At 41.9% G+C, this 26,478-nt stretch overlaps 1 protein-coding gene across 3 annotated transcripts in view; it reads left to right on the top strand.

Annotated features, from left to right (window-relative positions):
* Positions 1 to 26,478, top strand: part of LOC144520076 (furin-like protease kpc-1) — a 227,461-nt gene that overhangs the window by 115,930 nt on the left and 85,053 nt on the right. For all 3 annotated transcript variants that reach the window (XM_078253710.1, XM_078253711.1, XM_078253709.1), the window contains exons 7-12: positions 11,695 to 11,732; positions 13,009 to 13,088; positions 14,530 to 14,618; positions 18,772 to 18,944; positions 20,073 to 20,288; positions 21,503 to 21,606. In XM_078253710.1, the coding sequence (XP_078109836.1) occupies positions 11,695 to 11,732; positions 13,009 to 13,088; positions 14,530 to 14,618; positions 18,772 to 18,944; positions 20,073 to 20,288; positions 21,503 to 21,606 (700 nt within the window). The remainder of the gene's footprint in view (positions 1 to 11,694; positions 11,733 to 13,008; positions 13,089 to 14,529; positions 14,619 to 18,771; positions 18,945 to 20,072; positions 20,289 to 21,502; positions 21,607 to 26,478) is intronic.

The raw sequence follows: 26,478 nt of genomic DNA, 5'->3' as shown, positions 1-26,478 counted from the left end.
GTGGCGGTGCTGGTAGGTAAACAAGCCGCTAATCAGGCCTGTGTGTCTAATACACACACTCCGCCAGACAACACAGGCAGGGCTACTGACACTAACACACTCTCTCTTTTTTGTTCAGCGGGTGTTGAGAGGAGGAGGAGGGAGTTGGAACAGTTGGAAGAGGAGGAAGAGTAGAAGAAGCAGCAGCCAGGATTTAGTTGAAGACGGGCAAGACAGAGGAGGAGGGAGGAGGTAAAAGTCAGGTTGAAACCGGCAAACTAGACGGAGGAGGGAGTGGGAATTTAGAGGTAGCTCACATCAGGAGGTTGATCCAGTCAGTAAGGAGTGTGGAGAGGCAGGACTTGGGCGTTCATATACAGTATACCTGGTTATTGTCAAGTATCTTTTGCAAATTAGGGTGTTCCGACACTGGCATTGTGTGTGAAAAAATGCATCTTCCTCATTCATTTCAATGACACCACTGTGTTTACGCTGTAGGGATGCCAACACAGAAGCCTCTTTAAAAACAATCCAGGCATGCTACAGTATGTGATGTCATTCGGCAACGCAGTGGGTTGGCCAATCAAATGCATGTAAGCACACATTCCTGGTAGATCACTCTGTAAATGGAGCAGGCTAATTCTGCTGGTTACATCGCTAGCATCACAATTAAAGAGAAGCGCTTGTCACTGGGATAACTTTCCAGAGATGTAAAATCCAGTCTCATAGTGGTACATATTTGTAAATCGCTTGGTAGTGTTTCTCACCTCTACCTGAAACAACACGCCCCCGACTTGCATTTTTTAATACAGTGCTGATTGCTGTCTGATTGCTTGGTTACAATGATTTTTTTTAAATTTTTTTTTATAAAACTGTGAAAATTGACCATATCTCAAAAATTGCAGAAATGTACCTTATTAGAAAATGGTTTACCGTAGTAGCTTTGTAGTAACCATTACGTCCTGGGTTTGAGCATGGCCACTTAATGGACATGATGAATCTGTTAATACAAACATAATAGCCCGTGAGTAAGATTAGGGATAAGTAGCTATACTAGAAGATAGATGGATGGATCGATGGATAAATACGATAGATAGATACGATAGATACTGTAGATACATTTATTAGTTTCGGTGGATAGATTTATCTTTTGAGGTCTGCTGTAATTCCATTCTACGTATACCACCACACAGACGCTACCCAGGTATATATTCAAAATAAAACACATTTATTTAAAATGTAATAACGTGAAACGTGTATAACACAAATGTCGGAAGCCTTTCTAGTTTTTCCTGTGGATGTTTGTAAATCCATTCATTTGCTTCTGACCAGCTGATGGAAACTCACCATGATGATTCATATTTTCGCATCCACTTTGTGCAGCATTTCAAAAGGTTGTGCGATATTTGTAATATTAAGTTTACATCTTAAAAAACTGGGGGGATAATGTAGCCAAGGGGTTGAGGTAGAATCTTAAATGTTCACTACTGGTGTTCCCGCTGTATGTTCTTCCATATTCAGCCCTCAGTCCCTCTTCTTTAATGTTTTCCTTAGTGTCATCTAGATTTACTGTCACTTAGTCCTGCTGCTCTTCATGCTCCTTATTATTTCTTTCTTACTCTTGTTTTTCCCTCTGGTCTCTTTTTAACCTCACCTATCCCTATAATTCATCTGCTCTCTCTCCATTATTGTCTCTACTTTTCTTTCTGACTCTCTCTCTCTTTCTCTCTCTCTCTCTCTCTCCTCTTTCTCCCTAACACACCCAGACACGACAGAACACCACGGATAGTTAATAATTCCCTAATTTCCGCTCTTCACGGTATGTACAAGGTGTCGCAGATAACCTGATTTATCAGACGGCTATTAGAATGTGAATCAGGGGTATTAAAGCAATGGACATTAACTTGCACATTGTTTAAACAACGCCACAGGACTAATGGATTTCAAAATGAATTTGTCAACACCGTTCTCCGTGAATATAATTAGTCAAATGAGAGCAAAGCAGTGGAGGAGACCAGAGGAGCAGTTGGGTAGTAGTTTAGTTGGAAGAAAAGGAATTCATAAACAGTGTTGGGAAGGATACTTTCAAAACATATTCCGTTACAGAGTGCAGAATACATGCCCAAAAATGTAATTTGTAACTTTTTCCGTTACGTTACTCAATCTGAGTAACGTATTCTGAATACTTGGATTACTTCCACATTGAATTGCATTTTATAAGTGTAGGAATGCGGCCATGACATCCAGCTTACTAAACAGGCCTATTCTGGTGTGTTCTTCTGTTCCAACTGGCTGAATGTGTACCTGAACAAGCAGATAGATTTTTGTATTTGTAGTCCCGAACTGCATACTACAAAAATCTAACCGCAGTCTAAGCTACCATGAGCTAATTTTAGCTAACGTTAGCTAACATGTCAAACGGGGCTAGTCTTTCAACGGCTCTGGGGCTAGTAAATCAGCACACAGGAGAATGTAAAGTCGCACGTCAACTATTAAATAGCAAGGTGACCAGTAAAACTACAGCAGACGACTACCCTTGGCTAATTAAAAAAAAAAAACTTACTTTAAGATGCTTCTTCAGGTTGGAGGTGGAGGAATTTGGACGCTGAAAGGAGGTTGGTTGCACTGCAGTGCACAGTTATATTTCATTCTCCCTGTTCTTTCTTTAATGTGAAATGCTGTTTGAATTTCCAAGATGGAAACCATTCCTGCCCTGGCTCTGTTGTGCCGGTTCCGGCTCCATCTCTACCTCTATCAGTGATTACGCAAATAGCTACATTTTTCATTTTCATATTGGGGCTTCTGGGAAATGCATGGAGTTGCGAGAGTGAATAAACCCGTGACACAGAGAAGTATCGTCATGTAATCCATTGATTTCAACAATGTAACTGTATTCTAAATACCAACTATTTAAATTGTAACTGTAACGGAATACAGTTACTCATAATTTGTATTCTGAATACGTAACGCCGGTACATGTATTCCGTTACTCCCCAACACTGTTCATAAACACAGACGCTGCAGCAGGGAGTTATGAATGTAATAGATGGAGAACCGTACCCTGGGTTCTGTGACTATGATGTGTGTTGAGTGATGCTGATGGAGACGGATGGGATTGCTAGTGGATACTGTATGTCAACTACTGAAAGAAAATCGCCTCCTTTTTCCCCCAAGGGTACTTCATGTTATAAAAAACTAACAACTTATTAGACATGCTGAATAATGCCAACTGTTTATCACTGGAGTGACGTTCTGGGACTGACATTCAGTATTGTTTTTTTCAAGATTTTCAGCATCACAATGAATGAATGGTTACAAGCAAAAGCAGGAGAGAGGATAATAGTTTTCACAGGAAGTCAGCACATTTATCTGTGGCACTTACATCACAAAAATAACACAGGAGAAAGGAAATGGTCCATAGATTAGAGGTAAATTACAAGACATCCGTTAGTTTGGTAAATGTTCTGTCATCAGGGATTTCTAAAGAATAAAGCTGGTGATATTCTTTATTTTCCTTACAGTCAACATATCAAATGAAATCAATTCATTCATTGATCCTACTAACCAGTGCTTTCTGTGTAGCCAAAACCTGATACATTTGATTTGAGCCACACTGTTACACTGGGCGGCACGTTTCTTCGTTACAATAAACACACTGTAGATTATTTTTGAGGCATCGTTCTGGTGCTGTCATTGCTGGGAACAAAGTAGTTCCAATAAAAACGGTTCATGATGAGGTCTTTGAGTTATCCAGAGAAACAGGGACATTGTTTCTAGTAACACAAATTGATGTTGAATTTGTAAAAAAGTGTTTTTCTTATTTTCGCCACAAATCTTAATTGTATTGGGGTGGAGGCAGTATTGCTGCGCATGAAACACCCAAGAAACAACATTTAGGTGTTGCATGTCATTCCCCCTCTCTCTCCCCTTTCAAGACTGTCAGACAGCTGACCTAAATAAATGCCCAAAAAAAATCATCTTTCTGGCAAAAATAGACCCGGTGCTTAAAGATAGGGGAGCGGAGAACGGCCTGGTGGACATTGGCATTGGATTGTCTCTGGCAGTCACGACGGAGCCAGGATTTGACACAGCCACATCTAGTGTGTTTTGTTTTTACTTTTGAAAAGAGTAATACTAAAACTCTTTGCATCCATCATGAAATGACCGAGCGTTAATCTGTACTGATTCAGGACGATTAGCGCTTGGAGCCGACCTGTCACTTTTTTGTGTCGAGTACCAAGAAATGTTTAAGTTGTCCTCACTGACTGACAGAAAATGTTTAACTTGCAGGTAAAAAAAAGTTTATTATGAATTTCAGTAGTAATAACAGTAATGTAGCAGCTGAAAGCACACTGAAACCCACACGCCGTGGAAAAACAAAGATTTCTCTAAAGTGGAGATCGCCATTGAAGGAAGCGTTTCAATGAGCTTAAGTCCCAATGCACACACACTTCCTCTGCCACCTCCAGCTTCGTGTCTGGGTCCACCGCAGGAGGAGAGCCGGCTGCTGGGCAGACAGGGCAGCGGGGTGTGGTGAGGGGGCGGTGAATGCGTGCCGCTTGAATACTAATGTCCCACTTTAGAAGTCAACCTCTTCTCCATCCCCACATACCCTCTGCTCTGTCCCGCTCTCTCCCTGCATCTTTTCCTCACCGTCATTTCCCTTCAGTCTTCTCTTATACGCCTTCTCTCATTTATTTAGTTCTCACCTCCCCCAGTGCTCTAAACAGTCATTTTCTCCATCTCTCTTCTTCCTCCAACTTGTCTACTCTGTCTTCTCACTCCTGTCCTCTTCTTCTTTCCTCCCTGTGCCAGGCTTGCCATCACCCACGCTCTTTCTACATCCTTGCATCAAGCCTTCAGCCCTGTATCCCTCATCAAACTCTGTCTTCTCCCCAAGATCTCTCTCTCTCTCTCTCTTTGCCGTTCACTTTTCAAACCCACACAAACACAAGTACACACACATCCTTGACAAAGCCAGCTAATTACAGGCAAGTGTTCACTCCAGCCCTTCTTAAATACCGAGCTGATTAATGAGACGGAGGTGTAGGGCCAGGAAGTCTCACCCTCTGCGGGTGGTGATACACACCCCAGTCTATCTGCAGCTCGCACACACGCGCACACACACACACACACACACACACACACACACACACACACACACACACACATTTCCTTTCCTTTTTCACACTTGCACACACAAATGATCAGCCATGTGCAGCTTCATTACAGAAATATTGCTATCAGTTTTTTATGGCTTACCTCCTCCCTCATGTGTCTCAGTCCTTCTCCTACTCCCCCTTTCAGTAGCAGCCGGTCGTTTTTTTTTTTTCCTCAATTGTTTTGTACAGTACTGTACTCCTACTGAGAAGAGCTAAGCGGCGAGAGCCAGCCGGGGGCCCCCAGGTGTGGCGGGGGCCTCCTCTGAAGTGATGTCGGCTCATTGTCTCAGCGGCAGCTCAGGCACGACTCACCGTCGGCTCAAAATGGCCTCCGACACATCTCTGTGGCTGATTTGTGTGTGTGTTTGACCCCGAGGACCGGCGTGAATGCTGCGGGACCAAGGAGATAGAGTGCAGCTGCTGCCGCTGAATGCTGACACACATGCAGAGCAGCAAACACGCACACTCACACATGCACGCACGCACGCACACACACACACCTGCACAATCACAATCTAGACTGGGTCAGCCAGGTTCAAAGCATTTGTATTCATGGAAGGTTTTGCATTGGTTTCACCACCTACAGTGTTTCATCTAGCTGTGGGCTTTCTACTTTCACACTCAGAAGACCTTGGACTGTGTTAGAGTGTGTTTATGGCTGTATATATATGGCAGTATGGCGCTACCTGAGTGAATGCACCTGACTGAATGCATTTTTTCCACTCAGATCACCCTTGTAAATACTTGAAGGGGCAGTGTTTTGATGCTCATATTGACCCCTTGTGACACACCACCTCTGAGCAGACCTGCTCATGCTGTGCACGTGTCAGTCCCGATCCAAATACACATCTGTCCACTGCAGAGAAGCGCGCACAAGCAGATGTATGTGCCAAGCCATTGAGATCTTCCATAGTGTAGTTAGGCAGAGATGTCATATAACAGCTACGTACATATATCAAATGTACCATTCATAGGACAAATATTTAGGAAAATTGTCTACTCTACCAACAACTTTATCAATTTAAAAAAATACTGTTTTGACAAAAAAGGATTTTGCCCCCCAATTAGTGAACTTAACCAGCTTCTATCCTGTCCTGGTGCAGGTTAGTGCATATTAAATATATCATCAGCTATCATCATGAGGTACTCACGTCCAAACACGATGTTGAAGTTAATCGGTACATTTATCTCAAGTAGAGCTGCAAAGATTAAGCGATTAGTTGTCAACTATTAAATTAATCGGCAACTTTTTTGATAATTGATTCATCAGTTTGAGTCATTTTTTTATGAAAATGAAAAAATCTAAGTAAAAATTCTCCGATTCCAGCTTCTTAAATGTGAATATTTTTTAGTTTCTTCTCTCCTCTGTGACAGTAAACTGAATATTTTTGAGTTGTGGATAAAACAAGACATTTAAGGACTTCATCTTGTATCGCACCATCTTGCGATCGCATCATATCGCACCGTTGTGACGAAAAGAGAGCTGAGCCAGAAGGCAAAGCTCTCAATCTACCGGTCAGTTTTTGTTCCTACCCTCACCTATGGTCATGAAGGCTGGGTCATGACCGAAAGAACAAGATCCAGGGTACAAGCGGCCGAAATGGGTTTCCTCAGGAGGGTAGCTGGCGTCTCCCTTAGAGATAGGGTGAGAAGCTCAGTTATCCGTGAGGAGCTCGGAGTAGAGCCGCTGCTCCTTCGCGTCGAAAGGAGCCAGTTGAGGTGGTTCGGGCATCTGGTAAGGATGCCCCCTGGGCGCCTCCCTAGGGAGGTGTTCCAGGCACGTCCAGCTGGGAGGAGGCCTCGGGGAAGACCCAGGACTAGGTGGAGGGATTATATCTCTAACCTGGCCTGGGAACGCCTCGGGATCCCCCAGTCGGAGCTGGTTAATGTGGCTCGGGAAAGGGAAGTTTGGGGTCCCCTGCTGGAGCTGCTCCCCCCGCGACCCGATACCGGATAAGCGGACGAAGATGGATGGATGGATGGATGGATCTTGGGCTTTGGGAAACACTGATCCACATTTTTCATCCTTTTCTGACATTTTATTGACCAAACAACTAATCGTTTAATCAAGAAATGAATTGTTAGGTGCAGCCCTAATCTCAAGCAGGTCAGACTATTGTAACACTCTTTTCAGGTATTCATTCATACATTCATTCAGAATGCAGCTGCCAGACTTCTAAGCAAAACAAAGACATATGAACAAATTAGACCCACTCTAAGGTTTCTGCATTGGTTACCAGACAGTAAACAAAAACAAAAAACACTTACTTATGAACTTTAATATCCAATAGAAAATAATCTCAAAATGAAATTGTGGTGTCAACATAAAAGACAGCACTTTGAAGCCGGAGAGCAGAGTTCACTTCACGGGGAATACAAAATATTTTCACCCAGGAAACGCTCGATCGTTCCTCTGGAGTGTTTTAACCACAATCTTTTTCCTAAACGTAGTCATTTTGGTGCCTAAATTTAACTGTCAGCGCCGCATGACTCTCACATTTTCTGGCTAAACTCCACTACCGGCCGTCATCTGGCGGTGCCTGTAGCCGGCCCACAGTCACCTGTTGGCGGCTAAACAACTGCCGCTGGTAGCCGGCGTCCCGGAGCTCTGCAGCGGCTAAATACAACCTGCAAGTGCCGCTCTGATTTCATCGTTCTATGGCACTATGTGTTCACGTTACAGCACTTTCCTTAGTTTAAAAATACTTCTATTTTAGGTATATAATGGTCTATTAGTGAAGTAGCGTTGATCACTTTGAGGGGGGGATATATTTTGTCTCCACCAGGGATAAAAATAATTGAGCAGAGGCAGGGACATGTAGACACCCTCCCGCCCCCCCCCCCCGGAAAATCGCACCCTGTACTTATTGATCATTTCATTTGAATGTGTTCAATGTTTTTTAATCCTATTTTTCCTATTTTTTATTAAGGCACTGCCACTGTATATAAAATGTGCTTTAAAAAATAAACGGCCTTACCCTGCCTTGCCTGTTATCCCAGTGATGTGATTATCAACACACCACATGTTATCATCGTTACTAGTGTCACACACTCAGTACCAGAGTGACACACTCTCAGTCTAAAGTGGGTTTGGGTGCAGATTTTATAGTTCCAGACGTCCTTCCCCTCCCTCTGTTGCCTCTCCATTACTTCTTCCTCCCTGCTTCCTTTGCTCACTTGTTTCTTGTTCCCTCCTGAGCAGCTTGACGTAAATTCGCAAAGATGTCTCCATCACAAACTTGCAGAAGGGATGGTGTCACCTTTTAAAACGCTGAGGCGACTCCGTGTGGTCGTCTTTGTGTTCTGAAACACACACACACACACTTGGAGGCACAAGAACATGTGTGAATGCACACTAAGGCGTCTTTCTTATAATTGAGTTGAAACAAAGATTAACTCTTAATAAAGCAGCCTCCTGCAGACAAGCAATTCTTTTCACGTAATGACAGAGATCCAATGTTTGTAGAGTTGCATTTATGTATTGAGGAGACGCTCACCTAAACTGGAAAAGAAGTTAATTCCAAAGGAGTTTTAGTCATATAATCAGGTTTTAACTCTTTCTTATAAAAGCTTGAGAGGTTCTCCCTAATTGGTGATTAGACTTGGTTACGTTTGTGTTCGCTGCGTTATGTACAGGGGAACATTAAAGGGTTGGTTCACCAAAATGACAAAATCATTTTCTCACTTATCCTCAGTTGTATCTAACCATTGAGGTTCAATCAATCATCTTCAATTGCGTTTTGTTTGTACTTTTAAAGATGGTAATGGTAATTTATGGTCCACATGTATTATTTTAGTCAAATGCAGTATTCCTGAGCCATAATTTCACCAACACCTATATACTTTAGCATGTTAAGTCAAGACCCTTTTTTTTTTTTACTATTTTCAATGTTTTGCTCAAATATTGTTTTGCTCATAATTGCATAATACATAAAAATAACTAGTAGCATCATAGAGAATTGACCTGAAAAAAGACACATTGGAGCAAAAGAGATGGAGTTGATACATTTGGAAGATTATAAAGCAAAACAGATCAGCATTAGAAAGGGGGGGGGGGGAGATGACATTTCATAACTCTTTAATGAATCATGTGAATTCAATATGAAGACATCATATTGCCCCATAGTGCAGGATCACTCAGTACACCTCTTTAGATCAAAAGTATGCAAAAACCGGCCCAGCATGCTCGCTTGGCCTTGTGTTCATAGTGGAAATCCAACTTGGCTCAGGAAAGGACTAAAAGTTGGCTAGAGAGCCCTTTCTCTTGGTCCCTTGAGAATATAAAAAAAAAAAAAATCAACCATAGTTGATATAAACATAAAATTGCAGTTGTTTTGACAAAACAATCTTAATTCTGAACCGCATCTTAGTGGATGGAGATCGTAAGATGCTGTTGAAAGCGTTGAAAGAATGCAACTTTAACAATCATGAAAATCTGTATTCATCCTAGGGAATAGAAAAGCCTGGGACACACTTCACTGTTGGAGAGACCTAGGCTACGTTCCGACTGCAGGCATTAATGCTCAATTCCCATTTATTGCCAGATTGTTTTGACTGACTGTTCACATTATTTTTTTAAATGTGGCCCGCATCAGACATATGAACTGGGCATGGCCTGAAAGTGACCCGCATGCGCAAAAGAGTAATACAACATCACACGCAGCACCCTGTTTAAATGCTTATTAAAATAATGTAAAATGAATGTATTAAGAGAACCAAGGAGATGTAATTATTATGTCGTGCTACTAGCTACGAGCCAATAGCCGGCAGTTTGGGAACAGAGAGGTTAATAACGTTACATCCATGTTACAGGCTTCACAGCATATTATAAGATAATACAAATTATGAATTACAGCCATTATATCCATTATTACAGCTACAGGAACTCAGGAGAACTTTCATATGCAGGGCGGCTCAGCCGGGCGCAGGGTCTGCTACGTGTTTATTATGCCTAGTTAAATAACTCTGGATTTGGCTATTCATGCATGTTACAACTTTTAAAACATAATGATTAGGACAATTTAAATGTTCGGACTGGTAAGTTGCAGTATCTCAAAAGAAACTAGAAAATTCCGCAAGCCATTTTGACAGTGTGCCTACTACTTGGTGCACATCCGAATAACACGGCCTACAGTAAAGAGTCTCCATGATAGGAGGAGGAGTTTGTGTTTGGTTATTCAGAATTTTCGAGAAACTCTATTCAAACTTTAGACGTATCTTTCACCATGTAAAGTCCATGGGAAACCATGGTGGCTCTAGAGTGACGTCAGAGTCGCCTGAATTCCCATCTGACTGTCCAGACTGAGGTCGCGTTTAAAAACAGTCCGACACATATGAAAGTGGCCCATATCAGAACTGGAAAAGATCGGATGCGATGTGACATGGGCTGTTCACACTGTCATGAAAAAATCTGATTATGGTCACTTTGCCTGCAGTCTGAACGTAGCCCTAGAGTTTGATTCCCAGCACCAGTAACTCCAACTAGGGTAAACAATACAAAGAGAAAAACAAATTGCATGTAAAGTACAAAATCAACCAACCAGCAAAGGAGGATGTGTGTCTGAAGAAGATCCAAAGTGGTGGATGTGGAGAGAATAAAGCATCAGTGGGTTTTATAGAGGACATAGCATGTTGACCTGGCATGGCGTGGCCCAGCACAGCATGGCATGGCATGACATGGCAGGCTCCAATGAGGCTTCACCCACCAAGAGCGCCATCTTGCCTGAGCTCAACACAATCAGGCCTCAACGGCAAAACTGACTGTAGGTTACCATGACAACCCGGAGGCACGGCCTGCCTGGGACAAAGGCTGCCAGGTCCTGTGTGTGTGTGTGTGTGTGTGTGTGTGTGTGTGATTGAGAGAGTGTGAGTGATGTCTGGCAGAGCAGGCGCAGCCCTCCTGGGGCCCTCATTCGTTTGTCTTTCGCTGAGACCACAGGACCCCTGATGCAGCAGAGATGGGGGAGGAGGAGGAGGAGGAGGAGGTGGTTGGGGTGAGGAGAGAGGGGAAGGACGGCGAGGGGGAAAGTGAAAGAAAGGCAACTGATGTAGAAAAAGAGTGATAAATATGCTGGAAAAAGTGTGGAGTGAAGGAAATACTAAGAAATCAAACGGATGGCAAAATGAATGCAGTTGAAATTTGAGGGACGAGAGATTATTGTATTCCCTGTATTTGTTCAGTCACTCATCCGTCAGTCAGGGGCAGTACCTCATACAGCAAAGCCTGGATCTTGACAAAATTTGCTTTGAAAAATAGACCACCGTTACATTTCGGCAAATTAATTACACCAATTAGTAGGGTACTCAGATTCTCCCAGTTTTAATAACCTGTCTACCACACTGCAAGTTCAAATGACTTGAAACGACTCTTTCATGGCTCCACAGAAAATAATGAAACGAAATGAGTGCACTTAGGCACCAAAACGTTAAAACTGTGGAGTTTATTTTTTAAACTTCTTTGTCCAGAGCATCAAATGTCTCTGTGTTCAGATCATAGTTTGATTTTTGACAAATTTATAACATTTTTTTTTTTTTTTTTTGTTGTCATTTTCAGGTGTAGATCACACAAACAAGGACCTGAAGAAAAACTTTGTAAGTAAACCCAAAATGAGATGTTTGAACAATAACTGATCTCCGCTAAATGTTATTTAAGCCAGGCAGTAAAATATTACCATTCTAGTAGTCTCACATAGCCAGACCTTCCTCCACAGCGCTGCGGAGGAGGGTCTGGTAGTCCACACAGCATTCTGGGATGGGAGAAATGTGCCCTGGTTTAATGCCATGTCTTTAAACCAATCACAGTCGTCATGGGTGGTGCTAAGCACAACGGCGCCTCTGCAAAATAGTCTCAGGAAGGAACTTGTTTTGGTGGAACATGTGTACGTTCAAAGGTTGTTTTAGTCGTGCAACAGAAAACTCAGATTGGACAGATAGTCTAGCTAGCTGTCTGGATTTACCCTGCAGAGATCTGAGGAGCAGTTAACCATAGTCCTCACAAATCCACCGGAGGTTAGAACGCCAACACAGAGAAAGAGGAAGGTAACGGACATCCGGCCGAAATGAGTGACATCTGGCAGAATTTCCGGCGGCACCTGAGCAATCCCAGAAGTGGAACATTGTGTATATAGACTACCATTCTAGTGATCTCATGTACAGTACTGTAGATCTCAGGGATCAGTATGCAATGTCATTTCTAATTCAGTTCCATTTTTATGAGGTCATAGTTTCCCATCAGTCCTGTTTGGTTACACAAACATGCTTGGATTTTCATTAGACCGAAATCTGTGTATTGTCTTTCTTTTAAACTGCCCAACTTCTATATTACTTAAAAAAAAAAAAAACTGAGACAATAAAACGTTTGTATAGTGATAAAGCTGTTCTATCCTGTCAGGCTGGTGTTACACTGGCTAGCCATAAAGCATATGTGGAGTGGCAGTGTTGTTTTCTCCTGCCTTGTCATTTATAATCCTATAGGCAGTTTGATGCACACAGGCCAACTTGTGCTTTGTCAGAGCAGATTGTCTGGCATGGATAAGCCTGGCTAGAGAGAGATAATAATTGCTCTTGTACGGTTTGCTGCCAAGACATCCTCCTCCCCGTTATGCCTATATACACTGGAAAACAAGTCATTCAAACATGTTCACTTTTTATGAGGCACACATAAACCACACAGACACAGTCACGGGCATCTTCTCAGTGACAGTGATTGCCGTCAGTCAGGAGAAAAATGTTGTCAGACTAATTCAAGTGCCAGTATCACGAGCTTTTCATGGGATTCCTTCATTTCCTGTCATGTCACTGTGATTTTGTGCGTCAAGTGTTCCATTGTGTTACACTATGTTCCATTTGTTTTCTGTCTGGATTGCAGGAGGCTCTCGCCAGTTTTGACCTGCGTTCTTCACACGGCCTGTCTCATGATCCCATGCCTGCCAGAGATGAGGAGAATAGGTAATGACTGTTGTCCTACCTTTCTTTCTTGGGAGAGTCAATGAACAGACCGATTTAAAGGTGCTCTAAGCGATGTTGGGTGACATCACTTCTTGTTGACGTTCAAAGTATTGTCAAACAAAACGGAGGCTAGCCCGCCCCTCCCTCCTCCTCATCCCGTCCCCTCCCCCTCCCTTCCGTGCTTCCGCGCACTGACCCCCCCCAACCCCACCCCCAAATCCTTCTTGTCGGTTATTGGCTGGAACACTGCAACACTGTTTGTTATGTTTCGTGGTGCAGATTGGCGCAGTTTTTTTACAGTGTGTTCAGGGGACAGGCAGCTCGCGGACAGTGAGAAGATGTTTGCTGTATGTGACAAAAAATGTTGTAGTCTTAAAAAAAACGTGTGACATCGCTTAGAGCACCTTTAATGAGCCTGTCTAAAACCAAAAACCCAAAAGAGAAAGTGTAAGAATGGATTAAACAGTGTATTTATCTGCTCTAAAGTAAGATGCAAACATTTGCATGTCCAGGCTAACTAACTTACAGCAGTAACCGAACCCAGTGTTAGGCCACGAAGCATTCCATTAGCTAACTGCATTTTGTGGGGTTACAGGTTACATTTTTTTAAAAGCCCCATTCATGATGCCATATCCACTGTGTAGTTTTTCCTCGGTGTGGAAGCTGGTCAACTATTTCTGACTAGAGTTTAAGCTAATGTTAGCAGTTCTTTTTATTGGATATGGGGTAGTTTACATTCCAGCAACACAGACAAAAAGTTCACATTTATGGTTCGTAACTTTGAATTTTGAACTAATTTCACAGTCCCAAAAAATGAACTAGTTCATGTTCTATTTCTTCTGACGTTCGGTCCGGTTTCATCCAGTTTCCCCTCCTGTTAAAATGGATGGATTATCTTCAGTAACCGGGTCATGATTTCTGAAAAGACAAGTTGCTGTTGAGTTTTTCAAATGTTTTTTTTGGGGCGATTTGAGCAGCGAGCCATCTAGTTCTGTTATATTGGAGAGAAGGCAGACACCTCTACGGCCAATATCTCCAACACTGGGCAACTCACAGCAAAACAATCTAGATTGATAAATGGCACTACAGATAAGAGGAAAAAAATATGTTTTGGATTTGGGGGTGAACTGTCTTTTTACGAACGGTAAATTTGCCCACTGAAGGATTTTGTACTCTCACAATGTAATATTACAAAAGTATGTTAAAATATGTAGGGAATACGTATAGGGAATCAGCTGCAGAATGTTTCCCTTGGTTTGAGCTGCAGTTTCCAGTATCTTGGTGTTTGCCTGTACAAGTCTTAAAATCAGAATGTACTGTATGTAATTTTCTGTCCAGGCTTAATTTGGGGTGTGCTCAGGTCAGCACATCCATCACAAAGAAATCTCACATCTCTGCATATTAAGTCTCTCGCTGTCATCTTATTCCCCCTCTGTTTCAGTCACGGTACCCGATGTGCAGGGGAAGTTGCCATGGAGGCCAACAACTCCTACTGCGGTGTGGGCATCGCCTTCAATGCCAGGATCGGAGGTGAGGAATACAATACAGGCTTATCAAGACAGTGGGAGGCAGTGCATTGTGGGTGCATTGTGGGTGTGCTGCAGTGGCCAAGACATGGCATTTTCAAAAACGCTTGTCGAGGGCCACTAATTTCTTTTAAAGTAGTCACTATTGTGTGATAATGCAAAAATAAAATGCATAGACAAATCAATTTCCATTTGGAGTATACTATGAAGCAACTACAATCTATACAACAAATGCTTAACACAAGCATTATCTTCAATAATAACAAGGTGGATTTGTTTGTGAGGGACAGTGTAGCTTTCTGAATTGATGTAAACAAAAAATGTAATAAAGAGCCAGATGACCAACTAATCAATTTTTCACCTTTCAATTCCTGAAGTTGATAAAATTAGATTTTCGACAGCATGCCTTGAACCCATATTGAACCTTGAACCTTATATTGCTTTTCCTCAGAAAACAGTTAAACAACATGCATTTAATTTATTGAAAAATTTACAATTCAAACACATTTTTGGGATGACTAGTCCAAACATTTTGTTTTGTTTTGTGTTAAATCATAAGAAAAGAAGACAAAAAGAAGCCTTTTACAACTTGCTATGACATTGCCAATTAAAGGGCTAGTGCCATATTTGGCTTGGATGAAAATGAACATGTAACATGCCTGTTGGTTGTAAGCATAAGTATCCTAAAAAGAAATGACAGAAACATTTTGTCTGTGTTGTCAAATTACAGCTGAAAATAGCCTCATCAACTGTGGGGCAAAATGTCAGTTTGAAAGCCTTTAAGATGAAGCTTTAGAAAATTGAAGTGATCCTGAATATTTCTTGATAAAGCATGTCATTTATTTTGTGTGAATGTATGCTTTGGGTTTGTGTGACAGCAACAGACTACACGGCGACTGGCTGCTATTGAGCCGTGCTGACCCTATTTAACAGCTCATTTTTTAGAGGGCGCTTCAGTAATGTTTTTTTTAGTGTTGGTTGTAACATGGGCGAGGGATGAATGAACCGAATACACAAGATAGCCCTTTTTCTGATGTGAAATCAAAGTTTTATTTTTTTTTATAGGATACTCTAAGAGTTCTATAAACCACAAGTTAATGAGGAGTACATGATATGTTTGAGTAAAAGTCCCACAGCACTCAGATCTGAACACAGCCGTATGAACGCTCAGCCGGTGGCGTTATCAGCACCAAACATGGAGCATGAATAGAGGAATTCGTCGGTTGAACTCTGACATTTGAACTCAGCTCTGTGATCTTTAACCCTTGAGCCTTCCTCATTTGTCAGCGGCTGATGAGATCCTCTTGCAGAATTGACAAAAGAGGGGAAAGGCAAGACCAGGAATCTCTTTCCAAAGTTAGTCTTAATTTCACCTTGCTGAGTCTATTTGTTCCCACTCGTAAACAGAGTCTGGCACACAGGAGATGAAGGTGTGAGACCCAAATGAAAGATGCATGTCGAACTACTGGGTTCTGTGGAGACTCGTGCTTGCTGTTTCACAATGAGGATTGACTGAGCTTTACCTCTACTGTTTGGGAAATGTGCTTGGAATTCTCAGTGAATTTATGTGCTGCTGCTGTTAGATTTGATGTTGTTTTAAAAGTATACTGTACACTACATGAATGTGATGAAGCAACAGAGAGAAGTTATGCATGATGAATCGGCTTGAATGGATGTATGTTTGTCATTTGAAAACATTTTGATACATGGCGAGCAGAATATATTAAGACAATAAGAAGAAACATTTTATTTTACAACACAATCGCCATTCAAACTCATCTGAGAACGCTCTTCAGTGGAAACTCACAATCACATTTCATGTGATATCCCCCTCAATGTAATGTCTTTAGAAAAAGGAAATTTGGACTGGACATAAATGTCTGACTACATGGAAATGTATTCAAGAAAGCAAATATTAATATCATAGCATTTGATTTATATTTATTTTTTGTTTGGGGAGTCTGTGTGGTGCAGATTGTGTGTGGTTTTTAGCATTAGCAGCTAATTGACCACATTAAGCAGTCTTAAAGTGGTTATAATCAGTATTTTTATTATGTTATTATTTATTATTATTATTTGTATTAATTATAAGTAAATGATCACCTCACTCTAAAGTCCATTGGAGGAATATCTTTGATAATGCTAAGGGGAGGGGAGTTGGTAGGGACCAAAACAGAGCTATAAGGAGAGTGAGGGCCAGATGTACTAACGCTTTTGCGCCCACTTCAGGCATATTTGTTTGGCATCGTGCGTGTAAAAGCATGGCGAGGTACGTACAAACAGGCCACACTGAGGTAAAAGCACAGACTGCCTGTCGCGGGGACTCAAAATGGCAAATTGCGCTTTTCCGTGTCATGCATATGCATTCATGGGAGGGTGAAGGGGACAGTGGGAGTTTCCCTTAAAGAGATGGGAGGGGAAGCGTAAAGTGCGCCTAATTATGTATTCTGTGTTATGTACAAAAACCGCCCGTGAAAGCGCGCCTCTATTTCGCGGTGTAAATTCTCCTCCTCTTAAAAGCAGGTGTAAACCTGGAAGCGGGTTTCCTCTCATACGCCTCCTGGTGAAATGGCAGCAGTAATCCGAGCAAGACGAAGACATCGGCCAAGGAGACGAGCTGAAAAGATTTTTGCCACAAGGATCACACTTTTTCAGTTGAGTGAACACAAAATCATTAAACGTTACAGATTAGCCATTCAATATTACAGTTACTGGAAGAAATCAAAGATGACATGGAACCTCCGACTCAGCGTTCACGTTCCATTCCAGCAGAGGTTAAACTCCTCGCTACATTACAAATACTGGCATCAGGATCATTTCAAACAGTCACAGCATCAGCAGTGGGAATATGGCAGTCTGCACTCAGCCGTATCATAGCACCAGTACTTAACGCTTTGCTACAGTGTAATTTACGGTATAGTGGGCGGAGAAAGGTGCTGATTGCCCGATGAACTGCAGGTTTGGTAAATACGACGTAAGCTGAAGTATCACAGCGTGTGCTTTCTGCGGGTTGGCCGTGGCGCTGATAACGCTACATTCGCAAATGTATGTACATCTGGCCCTGAATGTTTCTGATGACGTGCAGTACATTCATCAGAAACACGGCTACAAATGAATGCTAATGTTGCCCTGATTCTGCTGGATGTGTAAATATGCAACTGTTTGCTAATAAGTTCAAATGAAAAGGTGTAATACTTCAATGTTGTGTTTACAGCAAGCAGCCAATCACTCTGTTGGAGCACAATTCTCACACTTTTGGCTTGAGTCTGTACCGCTGCCTGTTTTTGTTGCATTTTTTCAGTAGTGGATTGACAAAACGTTACATAATGTGAAATACTCAATCATTCTAACCACCTGTTATGTGTATGCTACATATTGGGTCATTTTGGCTGCTATTCACAACTTTAATAGCATACTGTACTAAATCAGCGTGACACATTCTAGGCTCCCTGGAGGTGAATAGAAGAAAAATACAGCTTTCTTTCACTGTAGTTATTCACTGATGTTAAAATATAACATTGCATGGCAAACTTGGCTGGTATGGCCGCAGTCATATTGCAAGTATTGCAAGCAGTATAGCCATTTCAATGTGTCATAAGCCTTTTTTATGTTCTATTTTACGTTTGTCACTGACAGTTATCATACTGTATATATGTGTATGCTATTTATGTATTTTATCATTATGTTATCATCAATAGGTGTAAATATTTTTGTTTTAGAATTTATGTTATGCATTGAAGAGTACATTTATAAAAAGGCATTAAATGAATAAAACTGTCTTTAACATACATCCAAACACTAATCTGCACTGCAGATAATTGGCAAATGAATGAGCTCTTTCTGACACCACTCCACAAGAAAATGAAAGCACAGATTATAAATCCATGTTTCTAAAAGGACTTTTGGTGACTGATAATCCAGTAAAACTTCAAAAGCCATTATGTCCAGGAATGTGATAGCTAGTCCCAGCTCTGTTACTATATTAACTGTGTGGTGTTGGCATATCACATTAACTTTTACAATGTAAATGTCCTTGTGTCTGTTTTGAAGCAGACCCAGAATGAAATAAATGCTCTTCCGGTACATTTTATGTTAGGTTTTTTTTCCACAAGCCTCCCTCCGAACTCTGATCTGTGTGACCTTTTGGATCCATCCAGGTATCCGCCTGTTGGACGGCTCCGTCACTGATGCCATGGAGGCCACAGCTCTGACCTTCAACATCCCCTTCATAGACATCTACGTCTGCAGTTGGGGCCCGCGGGACAACGGGGCCACGATGGACGGGCCGCACAGCCTGACAGCGCAAGCCCTTCGGCTAGGAACTCACAAGGCACGGCTTTCATCTCCACGTTCACACTGCTGTCTGTCAGATGTAATGCAGACATCCACACTGTCAGTGCAGCTGAGATCGGAAGGACAAAATGTCCAGCGTTGGGATTATGTAGATGAGTTTAAATGCACACCTATTTATTTTCAAGAGTTTACAAAATGACTGTCCATACCAAGTGTTTTGGATTAGAGTGGGATTTAGAAATAATTGAAAATTGGTCCAATTTAAACTGTAAATAAGTTATCTTTCCACAAGTCGATGGGTGTTCTTTCCAATAGCATGAGCTTATTTGGGTGTTTTGAGATACAATCCTATTGTGTTAATATATTCCAAGCAATGGATGGATTAGTAGACATACTGTGCAGACATACTGTGCACTGGCACAGGGGCCAATGGTTCAAAGGGTCCCACCGCCCCTCATGAAGTGACAGTGACGGTTTGAATGACAGTTATTATGGTTTCTCAATTGAACGTCAAAAGTCATCTTTTACGTGTCTGAGCCCAGGGGCCCGTCTTATTATCCGTCCATGTTTAAGTGTATTCCAAATCGGACTCCTGACATTTTTTTTTGGGTTTTCAGCTTTTGCCATATATGCTTTATAGCTTTAGTTAACTTTTAGTTTCAGGTTTGATTTGTGTATTCTGTGCTTGTGAATTTATTGAGTATGAAAAAGCAGTGCGCCCACATTCTTTGTCATCCATATGATGCGGAAACTAACAGATTTCAGCATATCTAAATAACTAAAAAACTAATTTAAGTTCAAAATGACTAAATTCTCTAATATCCACTCAGTACAACCATAACTATCCTCAAACGTTTTCATCATTGTTTCCATCAAGGGTAAAACGTTACCATCACTGACTGACTCTATCAACTTGCCCAACATTAGCAACTTTAAAAAAAATATATTTTTCTTTGAATTGTGGCTTTTTTTTCTACACTAAGGAAACCTATTTTTTCTCCCTGTGATTGAGCCCTATGTAAATATACACAGTGTGATATACTGTATATTTTCATATGTGATATTTGACATGCTCTGCTGACCGCTAGATGGAAACATTCTTTATGCAATTTGTCTTTTGCACTCGCTCTTTCACTTTGACGTGCCTCTGTTTATCTGTTATCAGGGCCGAGGTGGGAAGGGCAGCGTCTTTGTGTGGGCGGCAGGTAATGGTGGAATGCAGAGTGACCACTGCGGTGCCGACGGTTATGTTAACTCCATCTACACCATTGCCATCGGCGCTGTCTCTCAAACAGGGAAGCCCACCTTCTTCGGCGAGCCTTGCCCCGGTGTGATGGCCGTCACTCTGACAGGGGCCGGCGTGGGAGGCCCACTACCTCTGGTTAGTGTGCATGTACCGCCTCACACATCTAACAACAGTGTTTATCATTGAGTGTATATATGTGTGTGTGTGTGTGTGTGTGTGTGTGTGTGCGTGCGCAAGCAACCCTGCTCTTTGGCTCCTGTGAGCTGTGAGAAGCCTGTTAAAGAGCAGCGACTAGTGTGATATTTTTAGAGGCCTGCCAAATGACCTAGGTGACTGCTGGGCGCACACACACACACACACACACACACACGCAGGCACGCACACACAGAAGCAAACGAGTGTTAATTGGAGGTAAATCATGGCTGTAGTGGCTGCGAAAATGGAGAGGAAGAAGCCTAGGTGTTGATGGCGGAGGTAACAGTGAAAAGCTAGGAAGAAACGCAGTGCCAACTCCAGGGCTACAGAAACAGAAACAGGCCAATTTTATCCGTGTGATATCACCTTTGTCTGCTTGGATGTCTGCTCTTTCAGCCTCACATCAGCAGGTGGTCAGACTAGACACACGTTTTTTTTTTAAATTATCATCACTGTAAAGCTGTGTTGACGTCTTATAATGTCTAATACAGTAGCTGCTAGGCGTGGGAGAAAAAAAATCAATCTATGTATCGTGATTTTTTTTTTTGTGACGATTTTTAAAATTGCTTCTTTTCCCCAGAATTAATATTATTGTTATTTTCTCATTTTTACCAATGATTCACCTAAATATTTTCTGTTCATAAGGTACCACTGCCAGCAAAACAGACCAAATGCAGAAAATCCATGCTATGTACTTCTGTACAAATGAAATAAATATCTGACTGACATGTGATGTGCATTCTTCTTAGAAAACAATTAGTTTTTAGAAATGTCTGATGATATATTGTCCCTAGAAGTGTATTATTCAACTTTTGTTTTTGTTAGAGAAGAAAAAGAAAATCGCAATACTCAATACTATCGAATCACAATACCTCTAGAATCGCAATAAATGAAAATCGCGATACAAATAGAATCGGCGCCCACGTATCGTGAAAGAATCGAACCGGGACAAAAACACATCATCCCAGCACTAGTGGCTGCTACAGTGTGGGAACTCCACCCAGCCGCATTTTCTGCAAAGCTGCATTCTTTTTCCAACAACCTCCCGCGGAAATCCATTTCAGCTCACATGCACCCATCGTTTCACTCTATGAACTGATATGACATCTACATAGCTGTATCTTGTAACATATTTGGTTTGGTTGTCTCTCCAGGTCACTGTGACCAACATCGATGATGGCTGTGTAACACACTTTCCAGGAACATCCAGTGCGGCGCCGATCGCTGCAGGGATTCTGGCTCTTGCGTTAGAAGTAAAGTGAGTGTCATACTGCACAATGCTACAACAATGAATGTGATCCCCTATTGATTTTTGTAGGGACTCACTGTGTTGCTCAAGGACACTTCGACAATGTGTTTGCTTACTGTCTGAGGGGCTTCAGTCCCCAACCCTGTTTCATATTTAAGACCACATTACCCATATCCCCTCCTGTGCTCTCTTTTACAGAAAGGTTGGTGCTATGTTCACCATTACATTTACATTACGTGTCATTTAGCTGACGCTTTTATCCAAAGCGATTTACAATTGCTATATATGTCAGAGGCCGCACGCCTTTGGAGCAACTAGGGTCCTGCTCAGGGACACATTGGTTGATGCATCGCAGTGGGAATTGAACCCCACACCAAAGGCATGTGTCATATCCACTGCGCCATCACCACCCACGCCCCTCCTTAACACATTGTCTTTGTCTTCTGTGTAGAAGACAGCTTTGTTAGAAGTCATTTTCCCATCAGCCCTTTTCTGCCTTTAATATGGGCTATATGTTGCTAGAAAATCTGAAATCCTTCGAACTTTTTGTTTTGGAAGCACAGTAACCTCCTTCTCTTTTTGCTGTAAATGAAGCCGACACATTATTTTACTTTTCAGTTAATCTGTAGATTCTATTCTGTTGACTCTAATTTCCTTATATGGAGAAATGGGTGTGTGGCAGTTTGGAGACAGTTGAAAACACTTCTGACCTGTTTTGGTTTGGAATCTGCGGGGATGTGCTGCAGTCTCAACGGCCGCAAACGGAGACCATTGGCAACACCAACATTGACGCCAATGTTTCGCCGCCTGATTGGGTCGTGACATCTCGGTCTCTGAGACTAAGCTACTATTGTTACCATGGCAACTACCAGTATAGACCCTTTGCAAACACGTGACCACGACCACGTGACGACGACAGAATCACCGGAAGCACAAGCTAAACAGTGTAGTAGACAAGCAGAAAGTTTCATTAGTTTCAATCAGTTTAAAATAAATAACACTAAATAAACTGTAATAATAATACTATCTTCTTTTTTATGGCTTCTTCTATTGAACAACAAGTTGTCGTGCCGTTATCAGTCGAGGTAGGGCATCTGGTAGGTGCTCACAAAGAGCAGTATTTGGAGAAGTTGGAGATAGCAGGATTGGATACCGACCCTTACCTTCTTCCTTCGCTGTAGCCTATTATAGATTATATAATATATATATTATAGATTTGACCGGTGGATATCACGACGCGATGGGCAGCAGCTAGCGAGCAGTCCAAAGCTAGCTGCAGCTAGCTGGTCGGCTAGCCGGGGTAGGAGCTCCGCAGACCCGCATTTAACTCGTTTTTTTTGGCCTTTCTGAAGCTAGTTTCCATGCCATGTCATCTTTAATTTAGCCATTATTTTTTGTATGTGTGTTAAGTTAAATGATCAAGGGAACGGCTTTCTTTTTGGGATATGTAGGTCAGTGAATAACCGATGATAGTTAGGTGGGTCATCATCGGGTAGACCTGTTTGCAGGAACAGCTGGTTAACATGGCAGCTAGCTGGTTGAGGATAATTGTATTATTATTTATCACTCATTGAAAACAGAAAGGCAATACATACACGTGCTTGCGTTGGTGAGGATTACTCTGCAGATTGTGTATGTGAGAACACGAACGAACACGTACTCGTTTGGCTTGGCGTCCGTCTACAGCATAGCTCTTCCGCCGTCCGTCATCGCGTTCATAATTCGCGCGAGTAGAGCGTGACGTCACGTGCAAAGGGTCTATACATACTACCTCCTGTTCATGCCCAGTATACGAAAATGTTGATGAGATATGCGGTTTGGACGTTACAGTTTAAAAGGAGATTAGTTCTTCTACCGGAGCTAAAAAACACTTGTGTGCACAAATCGCTTTTGGCTCAACACTCCGCTTAAAAAACAAAAACGTAGCAGTGTAAATGTAGCCATAATGGATGTATATTGTTGGGATAAAGCCTGACATCCGACGCATCTCTCACGCGTCGGATGTTCCTCCGCTCTCGCTATCTCCACTATGTGGGCTTAACGCCGCTCAGGACAGTTGTGATTGGTTTAAAGAAATACAAACAGGCCAGAGCATTTCCCCCCTATCCCAGAATGCATAGGCAGTGTAGCCGGACCATACTGCAGCGCTGACACAGTGCTGGGGAGAAACATCTGGCAGTGCAAGACTAGAATGATTCTGATTCACTTACATACGCACGGTGGTAAGAACAAAATTGACAGACGTGTCATGAATGTGACTGTAATTTTGCGTGCGCACTTATTTTATGCACAAAGTAGGAACATTTCTACGGACATATTAGTGAATGACGCCGCATGTGTGAGAGAGAGAGAGAGAGAGAGCGAGAGAGAGAGAGAAAATGCTTTATTATTTTGTTTAATACATGACTGACATGACAATTGCTCAATTCAATTATTGAAGATTCTTTTTCTGTCAATTGACTTGCCAGGTAATATAGTAATAATTAAAAGAGACTGTTGAAAGAATTCTTCCATTAAAATTCTGCACCTTGCGCCTATGAGCTGTACCTCGTCTCTCCTCCCCATTTCCCCTTCTCTCTGTTTGTTTTCTTAGTCCCTCCTTTGATGTGGATCATCTTCAGATCCCACCGCTTTCTTTCTGTGTCTGTCTGAATCTGCAAATATGTCTCCTTGCTCCTTTTTTTTTCTTCTTCTCTCCCTCCTTTGTCTCGTCTGCAACTTCCTACCATTTCCCGAGTCCCCTTCTTTTTTTTTTTTTTTTCTTTTCTTCATCCCTCTCCACTCGCCAGCTGTCGGTGTGGCCTCGGGCCGGGTGTTTTGTGGCGGTATCAGCGGCGTCTACGCCTCCTTCATGTTATGGATGGTACTAGAGGCCGGCTTTACTGCTCCAGCTGTCATGCCACCGCGTCTCAGTCTCAGTCGCTTGGCTGTAAAATGGATCGTGGGTCCCCTGGGCGAGGCGACTCCCAGGACATTACTGTTAAAGGCTTTGTCGTGACCCGCTGCTACTGACTAAACTATATATCACCTCCCTCTCGCTCCGATCCGCCAGCATTCTGCTCACGTCTTTATGGAGCCGGGTTTCTCTCCCTCTGTCTGTCTGTGTGTGTGTGTGTGTGTGTGTGTGTGTGTGTGTGTGTGTGTGTGTATATATATATATATATATATATATATATATATATATATATATATATATATATATATATCTTTCTGGGTCTTTCTCTCTCTTTCTCTGTTTCTCACACTTGCTCATTCTGTGTCTCACTCTTTCTCCCCACATTTCACACAAGCACACTCGCTCATATATTCTGCCATTCTCTCCTTCCCTTATGCAAACCCCCCCGATCCCATTCATCAGAAACAACCTGCCTCATATATAGCATCCACAAGCACTGAAACAAATGTATATACAGTAACAGTACAGACATGAGGGTACATTTAATAAATATCTTTGGGATTACCGATTTAATCCCTCTGCCAATCACACGATTATCTCCACCTCGATTTTCTCTTCATGCAACTACACTCTTCAGCTTTTCTGTGTCTAATTAGAAATGCTCAAACTTTTCTTGCAATTCCTTGTGTTATCTTTGTTAACTCTTGTGTTGTCTTCCTGCCGACTTGTTGTCCTCCCAGGTCAAAAATATACACTTTCTTTCCAACTTATTACCCACTTATTATTATTTACACATTTTACACTATTTTTTTGGAAACTAATAGTCAATAAACTTCATTTATTTGAAACTTATCTAACGTTTGAGTTAAAATGCTGCAATTATGAATTCTTTTGACTAATAGTTAACATCAGGGGAACTTATGTTGGAGTTTAGTCAGGATACTGTTTTGAAACTATTTCAGTTGTTTTTTTCAAATGCTATAACATTTTATAAAACATCCAATATTCAGTAAAAGTAGTGAACTGATCCTTCATTTCACGTGCGAAGAGCGTTGAATGGAACTATCCGTGTTGTTTTTTGGGAAGTTAGGTTGAAAGAAACCCAAAATGTCTGATATAATATCAAATTTGACCCTAGGGCAACAGGAGGGTTAATTCATCAACAAACGCGAGCAAATTGGAAAAATGCATTTACTAGATGTTTATGGAATTGCACAGACTTGAAAAATAATCATATTTGTCATTCCTGATATGATATGATAGTTTTCTGCTGGGAACGGTTGATATTGCAGGATACCCTTCAGTGTTTTGCTGCCCTGACAGTGTCACAGTGTCACTGTCTGTCTCGCTGACACAGTGTTGGCCCGTCTGTCTGTGATTCCATTTGTCTCCATCCATCCGTCTTGACGCCTGTCCAACAAGCCATCAGGGTAAATCAATTCTTCGCTCGTCCCGTTTGTCAGTCTGTCTCTGACTGTTTGTTTGCTCACTCTATCACTGTGTCAGCCTCTCTGTCACTTTATGTTTCTTTCATTCATTCATTCATCCACTCTATCCATTTGCTCGGAGGGAGCTGAACTATTGATTTTACTGTGATTCCACCTCACGTTCTGGGATTTTTACACCTGTTTAGTTTATTTTGGCTTGTCTGGAGGGATGGATGGTCTCCTCCTAAACCCCACTCACCATGTGCTGTGATCAGGTGAACTATTTTGGGTCTTTCATTCAACCACACAGTAGCAGTAAAAACCATATCTATTTACAGGAGACATCAGAAGTCATCCTCTCTGGCTCTAGTGCTCCATGCTGTGAGTGATAATGGGCCACTTATATTATCCAAAGTAAAATGACTCTTCTTTGTCAATACAGGTTGGAAATGGATTTGATTGTATGGCCTCTCAATTCTTATATCAATGTAAAAAATATGACAAATTAACTTTATAAAGCAGTGGTTTATATGTGGAACTCATAAAGGTGAGGGTGGT

The sequence above is a fragment of the Sander vitreus genome, chromosome 6 (assembly GCF_031162955.1).
Source record: "Sander vitreus isolate 19-12246 chromosome 6, sanVit1, whole genome shotgun sequence".
NCBI classification, from domain to species: Eukaryota; Metazoa; Chordata; class Actinopteri; order Perciformes; family Percidae; genus Sander; species Sander vitreus.
The sequence above is the reverse complement of the archived record's forward strand: the minus strand, read 5'-3'. Positions and strand labels throughout refer to the sequence as shown.